Genomic DNA, 10,337 nt, shown 5'->3' with positions numbered 1-10,337 from the left:
AACGGCCCAGTCACAACAATGCAAACTTAAATGTAATTTGGGCTGGTAACCTGTTTCTGCTAAGCAATACCATTCTGTGCTTAGTGAGTTTTTGTGCTTACACAGGCTTTAAGGCCGTTTTATAGACGGTCGCGCGATGGAAATCTTGAAGCGCGACACACTTTATAGTCATCGCTGAGGCCTAAAAACTGTGTTGTTTTTTTTGGTCGCGCGTCAAGATTTCCATCGCCCGACCATCGCGCGACCGACTATAAACCGGCCTTCATGAAATTGGGCCCAGCCACTCTTACAATTGGGCCAGAAATACAAATCCTAACCGAGTCACAACATTTGGGTTTTGAAATTCATGTAGTATTTTGAAGGATATGGCCAAGAACTAATCAGCCAAATAACCGTAACATTGTCCCTGTCCATTCTGCAAATCAGCGGAAATAATTGTTTATACAAAAAACAATCGTGTCCCGGGAAACTTCCAGACCATAAAATTCATGCTCAAGCTCATGTTATCTTTGAAACTATCCGTTCTCCATGTAGTCATCTATCAGACCAGGGCTGAAATAACACAGAGGCCATGGCCTGTTGCCCCTGGTCTTGGCCTTGGTGCCCTTCAAAAGTTTCCCTTTGCAAAATGAAAATGGCCTTGCCCTTTCAACATGTTCAAAGATGAAATTCCTGGGCTGTCGGACATGTCAAATTCGCTCCATCAAGAGTTTGTAGAGAGTTTGTGTGCACCGTAGGCAAGGCACCAGACTACTACCTAGTATCTTCCTTCTTATCCCCCTCTGTATAGTGCCTGTACTCCGGCTTCAGTTCCCACATTTGTTTGTGTGGCGCCCTCATGTTGTAAATGCCAATTTCTTTAAGGATTTCTTTCAGATAGGGCTGAAAAAAAATAATATAAAACAATAAATTGCTGGAAAAATCAGTTTCATAGCAAAAAATACTCACAGTCAAACCATTGAGCCTCCTACTGTTTAAACATTCAATATTATCCATTTTGGTATTAAATGATGGATAAACTTTGCCAGCAACAGGATCATGTGGTGATTGTCACCATGTTTACACTCGATTTAGAAAGGTGGATCGAGATCCAGTATTTTTTTGATGATGGCAGATCAAGTTCCGGTGTCGCGTTTACACCAGTACTTGATCCGGCCCGACACTGGTGTGGCGGTTTCAACTTTCCGCCGTGTTCAGTTTTCCGAATGACCAAATACGGTAACATTACGTCATGCGATGCCTGCGCACAGCAAGCAAAAGTAGTCAATTTTTAGTGCTGTATTCACGAGTACAACGAGCGGCAAACGCGTGGATTGTATGAGAGAATTTGGTGTGGCACAAGCAGTGTGACCTGCTTACAGCTGTACGCATGAATACGTGTAAAGATGGGGCAAGAGAATGTGACTAAACAGAAAAGAATCGTAATAATAAACAATTTTGGGTCACTGAGAGAACTACAGTACTCGCCAGGGTACTCGCGGCTGTATTTTTGTCTGGCTACGTCACCCGGAAAACTGAACACGCCGGAAAGCTTAAACCGTTCCAACAACGTGGTGAAATGTCCGGCTACGTCACCCGGAAAACTGAACACGGCGGAAGACTGAAACCGCCACACCGGAACTTGATCTGGCTCCCATTTGTAATGACGTCATTCGGAAAGAGCTCAAGGCTTACGTGGCAAAGATCGTTGATCACGATTACAAGCGCGCCATGTTTTGCTCGAGGTACATCATCAAACATAAACGATGGAACGATCTGTATTGTGATTGTTGATTCCGATATTATTGGCGAAGAAAAGAAGGTAATGTCAAGACTGATTTACTCGGAGTCAATCAGTCTGGTACCAATTCAATTGCGACAATTGACGTTCGATTGTTGTTAAATTGTTGAGGGAACCCGACAAAACCCTGAAAAAGATATAATAATAATAATACAAGGATTTTATATAGCGCTTTTTCACGGGGTGTCTCAAAGCGCTTCCGACATTATTACCCCTGGTCATTGGGCCTTAACTCATTCCTTAAACCATCTCAGCTCCCTGGGGAGTATACAGCCTGTGCGACAATTATATGCGCTACATGGCTAAACAAATCACAAGTCACCGTCTCTGCCCTCACAGGTACCCATTTACCCCTGGGTGGAGAGAAGCAATTATAGTTAAGTGTCGTGCTCAGGGACACAAGTGTCACCACCGGGATTCGAACCCACACTCTGCTGAACAGAGACAGCAGAGCTTGAGTTCGGTGCTCTTATCCACTCGGCCACGACACCCCATAAAGAAGATATGTCTTCTTCAATTTTTTATTGTACAAATCCATGATGATAAGTTTATATTGATCCTACTTACACTTGGCTGTTGTGTGAGTCCTACCAGATCTTTGAAAGCATAATACTGATGTTTCTCAAATGCATTGAAGAGAATATCCTGGACTTTATCTTTGTCCATCCTCGACCTCTTGCCCTCCTCCTTCTTCCTTTTATCATATTCAATCTAAATCAATAAAATCGTAGAATCAATCAAAGCATTTTTGGGGTGTTTCTTGTACGACACAAAACACAAACTTCCACAGTTTTTCATAAAGCTTACACCGTTTAAAGATAATGATGATAGAAAGCTTCCCTTAAAATATAACTTCCTGAGGTGCTGTGGTTTTTGAGAAATGAGTTAGAAAAATTCACAGAAAAAAAAATTGTCTCAGTGAGACAACAAATATTTAGCATGTACAACAGACTTACACGACTCTCCTTAAAACATTGCTCTGTGATTTCCCCTTTTTTTTCTAAAAAATTTGAGAACTAATGAAGCTGAAACTTCTGCAGGTAAATCATATTACATACATGTTCAACCACAGTGAGTAAGGATTCATGTCATGGCCAAAAACTTGATTTAAGAAACTTACATTGCCAATGTGGTTCTTGATAGGTTTGAATGTCTGCACTCTGTCCTCAAGCTTGGTCATCCTGGTGGGTTTATGTGCATTCTCAAAATGGGTTCTATAATGACAACATACACATTGCATCAAAGAACAAAACAAAAACAGCTGGACGGCAACATTGTGCCCAACTTCGGAGGCATTTCTACAAGAGGATATTATAATAACTTGTTCTGATGTAGCGCAGTTCACTATAACGCTCCGATGTGCTTTACATTAGTGCCATGGTCGCTGGCCAATAAAATCCATTCATCTTTCTCAGCTCCCTGGGGAGTATACAACCCTGAGCTGCCTCCAGTGGCTTTTTCAAACACATTGTCAACCTCTACCCTCACAGGGACCCTCTCAACCCCCTGAGTGAAATATGCACAGTCCAAAGGACCGGTTCACTTACACCCCGACTACTTAAAGCAGTTCAAATAGAACACTTCTAGTTCTACCGTTTGAATTTTAACAAAGTTCCCCAAAGGAGAAAATCCCATCTAGGCCTCATATTGTGTTAGTCAAACCGAGAACACCGGGGCAAATCTCTTCTCTTTTCCTTGCATAACAAAACGCATGGGAAAAAGACTTAAATTTTTTTTGTTTCCTTCATGATGTATTTTATGTACCTCTTCATTTTCATGTAAAGGTCGTCAGCTAGCGGTCTACACTCCAATCTGGACGCCACTTTTCCCTCTATAGCAATATCTGTGAATAAATCATAATAAAAATAATATTAATATTCCCAGAGTCTCATATAGCACACGTGTCTACCAATCAGAAACTGGGTTATGGCCAAGTGGTTTTAGAGCAAGTTCTGGTGGTTAAAGACACTGGACACTATTGGTAATTGTCAAAGACCAGTCTGCTCACTTGGTGTATCTCAACACATGCACAAAATAACAAACCTGTAAAAATTTGAGCTCGATTGGTCGTCGGAGTTGCGAGATAACTATGAAAGGAAAAAACACCCTTGTCACACTAAGTTGTGTGCTTTCAGATGCTTGATTTCCAGACCTCAAATTCTGATCTTGAGGTCTCGAAATCAAATTCGTGGAAAATTACTTCTTTCTCGAAAACTTCGTCACTTCAGAGGGAGCCGTTTCTCACAATGTTTTATACTATCAACCTCTCCCCATTACTCGTTAACAAGTAAGGTTTTATGCTGATAATTATTTTGAGTAATTACTAATATTGTCCACTGCCTTTAACAAGTTTAACAAGAAGAGAGTTAGATAACCCATACAACAGACCATTACAGTTTTTAATCTGCATCCAAAGCATTTGAAGAAGGTTAGGCCTAACACCAATTTAAACAAACCTGATTTTGATGATGAGTCCCCCTGCTCGGACATTTCTAAAACATAAAAGACAGAGAGAGTTGGTTCATAAGTAGGACTTGAAACTTTGCATGGTGAAATTACAATCTTGTGACGTTTGCGGTAACACCATGTAATGATAATCTCTAAATGAGTTGGGGTGGTTCTGAAAAGAACCCACGGTTTCAACTCGCTGTTTCAATCAGAATGCTCTGATCATCTTCTGGAGAATGATGAGTTGGTTCATATTGCGCTATCTAGCCGTAAGGGTCATGTCACACGAAAAAGACAATTTACAGGCAACCAGTTCCATGCGATCTCCAGAAGAAAAGCCATTCACATTTCAATGAAATTGAAAGATGGAACATTCATTATTTGTAAAATAAACCACAATGGAAACTGACCCAGTTAGTTGCCATTATGGTTTGTAACTTGATAGATCTATTCACCTATCCATCTGAGTCCTACACAATGATAATTAAAACAAACAAACAAAACATCTATTATATCGTTGCGGTACCCGCTGCCAAAACATAGGGTTCGAACTGCCTCTAGCTACCGGGCAACCTCGGTAGTCTAGTTGGTAAGACACTGCACTAGAATTGCAAGGGTCGTGGGTTCGAATCCCACCCGAGCTACATGCCCGTGATATTTTTTCACAGGACTCGGGAAAGTACTGAGTATACAGTGCTAACACACATCGGTGTATGGGTAAAAAAACAAAATTAATATTCTTTATCCCCGATGCAAATTTAACATCTATTAAAAACAACTCACCGTCATTTCTCTCTGAGAAGACCATAAGAGTCCTGTCTGAAGCACTGAGGATGTGGAATTTATTCTCAGCCGGTATACCTGTGTCGTCTTCCTTCATCTTCAGATCAGCCAGCTTCCCCTTCATTGAGAAAGCTATATCTGGCTTTCCAAACCGCCTGTAAGGGAATGACATACAGTTTACAATTTAATTACATGTAATACGTAACTAAACTGGGCCAAATTTCATGGCTCTGCTTACCATACCCACAGAATCGGCACTTACGGAAGCAGGGAATTCTGTGCTTACGGCAAGCCTATTTCACGGGTTAGCGGCGAATTTTGGCTTCTGCGCCTGCGTACTCCACGTTACTAGCCATTCTACGCTTACAAGGCTAGCGTAAAAATTCAGCGCTTGCATGTAAGCGGGGAATCGTGTTCGTAAGCGCAGAATTCGGTGGTAAGCAGAGCCATGAAATTGGGCCCTGATGTGAAGCTAAGCCAAACCACTGTCCACGACCATGTACAGTTGAATAATAATAATAATAATATCGAAGTCTTATATAGCGCACGTATCCTGCCAAACAAGGTACTCAAGGCGCTGAGTATAATACAAACTTTCAGAAAGATAGGTAATTGCAGTGATGAATTTTGAGACCCAATAAGTGGTTGTAAAAATATAACATGTACATCCGTCTGTTCAGAACTATGCAGTCTTGAGTGCAATGTATATGGATTTCGTAAAACTGCTTTTGCATATTTTGGAGCTCCTTGTCTTCAAAGTATTTATTGAACAAAATGGAACACTTGTTTCCCAAGTAAAAAGTTGTTTTTTTGGTTATTTTGATTTAATTTCTTTTAATTTGACAAGTATTTTTCAGGACCATAAGGATCATTATGTATATTAAATTGCCATTAATGACCTTAGAGTTCTGAGCAAATGCTGTAGTTTATTATATACATGAACAGGCATGTATGCTTCGTTTTTGAAAGGGCAAGGGCATCAAGGCATTTTGCCCTAGGTAAAGGGCACCCTGTGAGGAAATTGTAAACTTCTACTGGAGCATTTCAAGGGCACCAAGGAAATGGCAAGGGGCAACGGAGGCAATCGCCTCCGTTGCCTCCATGAAATATCACTATATCATTATCAGGCCTGCATGAAACCACAACCCTGCATCGTAGGGGATGGGTTTGAGGGTAGGGGTCACTAGATTGTGTGAAAAAAGGGCACCAAGGGCCAAGACCAAGACAAGGGCAACAGAGGCTATGCATATATGGCCGCCTTGAAATTCCAGGAATAATAAATAATACAACTTTGTAACAAACAGCACTTGAAAAGCACACAGTGTCTGACAAAAAATGCCATTCAAGGGCATCTGTTTGTCAAGTTAAAGTCATGTGTCCAAGATTTAAAACGCATGTTTGAAGAGGTGGATTTTGAGCTGTCGTTGAATAATTGAAGGATTCTTCTGATTTCTGAGGTCAAGCGGCAGTGAATTCCTTAGATGAGGTGCAATGTTAGAGAAAGCTCTGTCTCCATAGCTTCAACATAAACAACTAAAAATCACAACTGTTTTGCTTACTGTCCGATTTTCAGGTGACCAATTTCTCTTGAGCTGTCTGCTTTTTCCCATCGTTCTGATATATATTTTGGGACCTAGCAACAATTAAGAGAACAAAGGGTAAGGAAACATGAATGATGTTAATTACGCTTAATTTGAAGCACAGTATAAACAGTTTAAAGGCAGTGTATAGTTTAGTAAACGATTTACGGCCAAAATGGCACTGACCATGTGCAGTGGCTGGTTTTGGTAACAGTTATAAATTTTACTGCGAGTTGTGAAACATATTTTGGTTAAATAACCATCCAACATTGTATTCATTTCAAATGAAAATCATACTTTATTTCCCTTCTTAAAAAAATAAAAATCCCCGGTATCCACAAATCGAAAGGTAATTGGTTTTATAATAAACTATAAAGAAGACTATTCTTAATTTAGGGGTGGATGAGGGAAACAAAGGCAAGGGTACTCTAAAAAAGGGCCTATGTCTTAACTTAACTAAATTAAGACAATATTGGCTTTGGTTGGTAAAAACCGAACAACAATATGTGAGAAAAATGGCAGTCAGATACGGAAATTTTTCCAGCCTCAGTAAAGACAGTAGAATTTGGGAATTTGGTCCAATGAGCAGGATTCTACCTCTCGGTCTATAAACCACCACCAGGTAGAGGACAACAATTTCCAGTTAATCAATCTAAAGCCTGGTTCATACTTCATGGAAGCGAATTTGACGTCACAACCGTCTTTTCGCAGCGAATTATTCAGAAGTGGGATAACTTTCCGTATGGCGCCACCACTTTTTCACTCATTTTTACAAAAAGGGATATATCAATCAGGTAAATAAGTTCCTATATTATTTTATATCGAATGAAAAAGTGGTGGCGCCATACGGAAACTTTTCCCAGAAGTGAGTTGAGCAGAGTTCAACTGCTGCAATTTTTTCGTTGTGAATTTGTGACGTCAACATTCGTATCTCATTCGCATTCGCATTCGCAGGAAGTATGAACCGGGCTAAACCTAAATTTTGGCTAAGTTCTTGTACACATCAATCATAGAGGACGCTGTACGATCAGCTGGCTTACAAATACAAAAGTTAAAGTTAAAAAATAAATAAAACTAGCAAAATCAACCAGGCCTAAGAATACCCTACCTACCCTAGTCCTACAGTACAAACAAACACAACAACCATAAAGCAATGACAGAGTACATAGTAATGAATTTTGAACCGGCCACACAGAAAAATCATTTCATGATTTGTGACTTCTGTTCTTTTAACATTTTTATTTGACAGTTGACATAGGCCTACACAATACAGACGTGCGTGATGAATGAAGGAAATGTTGAAATAAAAAATAAAGACAAATTTGCGGTACCTTTACGAGCCAAAGACCATTGTTACATCCACTAAGATCTAATGTTGACTTGCCGTCTCCCATTATTGTTAAAAACCAAAGCCAAAGTTAACAAACAAACTATTTAGAATAATATTTGAGACAGCCAGATCGCTAAAGTGCGTAGGTTTATTATCAATCACAGTATGGAAATTTAATCAGTGGGTTCCCGTCCGATAACACTACTTTTACCATATAAAGGGTCAAGTGACAAGACTTATTGAAAAGCACCGGTGACAGTAAATAGCGCCACCATTCATCCATTCTAAAGAAATTAATTCCAAGGCTTTGACTGGCGCTCTCGAGGGCTACACAATCGGTCTAATGGGGGATACAAGAAAGGTGGAGCGAACAAAAGGAAAAACGGATCCGAACTTCTTGGACTGTTTGCATTTTCCCATCTAAGTCATGTTATCTAAAATAAAAATGCAACACTAAATCTGTTTTGCACAGGCGTCAACATTGTTTTCAAAGTGATAGTATGAGATAGAATAAAATAATGTTATGCCTAGCTTTTAGACTGAGGAGGTTTTCTCGGTCATACATTTTCGTTCGGCCCCCGCCGGCGCGCGAAATAACAAGAGGCCAATGGTTATCATTATATATTTCGCGTGAAATCGAAAGCATCATGACATTTATCTCAAAGTGTCAGCAGTTGGTCTTTGGGGATCATGCAATTGAAAACAGGTAACAATTATAACAACATGTTAATCCGCAACTTTGATGAAATCTCTACGAGCGCATTTGCGTATGTGCGGAGGGCGTTGAGGAGCGGAGCGGTGAATGACGATTGGCTATATAGAACTTTTAGGTATGAGACAAACTTATTATTGAATTTTTAACATTTTTTTCCTGAGAGTGACTGAAAACCATAACTATACTACTACAAATTTGTATATTTTAGTTTTGTGAATGTCTTACGCTTTCGTTGATGGTAAAAAATAGCCTCCTTCGAAAAACAATTAGTGTTAGAAGAAAAACAATCCAGGCTCAAACAAGTAAGCTCATACAACCATTAGGCCTACCAACACATTCCCCATTCAGTGCATAAAATGATAGAGTCGATATAGAGACAAACCAATCCAATTTCGTGACCATTCTTATAGGCATATCTCAAGTAGACCTCAGCACTTCAAACGAGTTCTGGATGTGCGTGGATTTCTCAAACGCTCTTTTATCAGAGCCAAACCAGAAGAGAAAAGACAATAAGACATCAGTTTTAGATGTGCTGTGTTATTGACCTCAACATGAAAACATCAAAATTCACACAAAAGTAAAAACAATCCGAGGTTTTACAAACTTGATGTAACTCGGCGAGGTGTGGTGTCTTGCCTCGCCTTCCACCTCGGGACCCCGGTTCGAATCTCATCGGGGTTCATTTTGTGGACTGGGTTTCTCAGTCCCCCGCCTATGCTGACATACGGTGGGTTTACCCTGGAGTATCTCTGTGCGGGTTTACCCAATCCCCGGATGCCTAACTGACGTAAACCTTTCGATGCACCTCATTCAAGGCATAGAGAAAGGCTATTATGTTCAAGGCAACGTCTCCTATAGCGCCCGCCCCTTCTCGTACGGTCATCCATGGAGGAATATCCAAAGCCCTTCAGATTGACTGCATTATAATTCATAGAACATCAATCACTGCAGTGGGAGGAGGAGTGCGGAATCCACGTGACAGGCTCCAGATGATTGCTATCGACAAGTAAAGGCTCCCCCGTCAAAACGGCCCAAAGTTTCCCATCAATACTACGATCCGATACTCGCTGCGCTGCAGGCACATCCCGTGAATCATACTAGTGGAATTCGAACCATCTAAATAATAAAGCTCCACAAACACATTTTGTCCGGCCGTCTTGAGGGTGCTGGAAGCATCCAGGAATCATCATTTTAGATACAATCTCAATTTTGTAAGCGGATTCAACCCCCAAATCGGTTTCCCATTATTTTAGAAATTGCTGCATTCGACAATCTTTTAATTTTTCCGGCTATAGAAAAAGAAGTTTAACGAAACACATCTCGAAAGCCCAATTTCACATAGCTGCTCAACGAAAAGTAGCTATACTGTTAAGCACAATAAAAATATGCTAACCAGAATAAGGTAGCTAGTAAAAAAAAGCATTCCACATGTACCAGTTGTTACAATTTCATAGAGCTGCTAAGCACGAAAAAATAAATGCTTAGCCGCTAAATTTCTTCCAACCAATTTTTCCCAAGTGATTTTCGGGATAAGCAAACAACATCAGAATACCAGTAACAAGCAATATGCAACACATGGAAATTTGGTTGGTAATCCTATTTTTTATCAAGGAAGAAGTTTCATGCTAAGCAAATTTTTGTGCTTAGCAGGGGCCAATTTCATATTTCGGAAATAGCTTGCTTGTTTTACACATGTTACTG

The 10,337-nt window shown here is 40.2% G+C and overlaps 1 protein-coding gene and 1 non-coding gene across 2 annotated transcripts; one reads left to right on the top strand and one right to left on the bottom strand.

Moving 5' to 3' along the window:
- Positions 1 to 209: 209 nt before the first annotated feature.
- LOC117298537 (general transcription factor IIF subunit 2-like) lies at positions 210 to 8,156 on the bottom strand. The gene is made up of 8 exons (XM_033781843.1): positions 7,923 to 8,156; positions 6,571 to 6,644; positions 5,012 to 5,166; positions 4,237 to 4,272; positions 3,545 to 3,623; positions 2,901 to 2,994; positions 2,348 to 2,491; positions 210 to 882 (listed from the first exon to the last, which is right to left on the bottom strand). Exons 1-8 carry the CDS (start codon positions 7,983 to 7,985, stop codon positions 754 to 756), a joined length of 774 nt encoding a protein of 257 aa, XP_033637734.1. The 5' UTR covers positions 7,986 to 8,156; the 3' UTR covers positions 210 to 753.
- Trnas-aga lies at positions 4,800 to 4,872 on the top strand. Its single transcript has one exon. It is a non-coding gene; the product is annotated as a tRNA-Ser (tRNA).
- Positions 8,157 to 10,337: the final 2,181 nt, after the last annotated feature.

Source organism: Asterias rubens, chromosome 13 (assembly GCF_902459465.1).
Source record: "Asterias rubens chromosome 13, eAstRub1.3, whole genome shotgun sequence".
NCBI classification, from domain to species: Eukaryota; Metazoa; Echinodermata; class Asteroidea; order Forcipulatida; family Asteriidae; genus Asterias; species Asterias rubens.
Note: the sequence above shows the minus strand (reverse complement) of the source record. Positions and strands in the feature narration are given on the sequence as shown.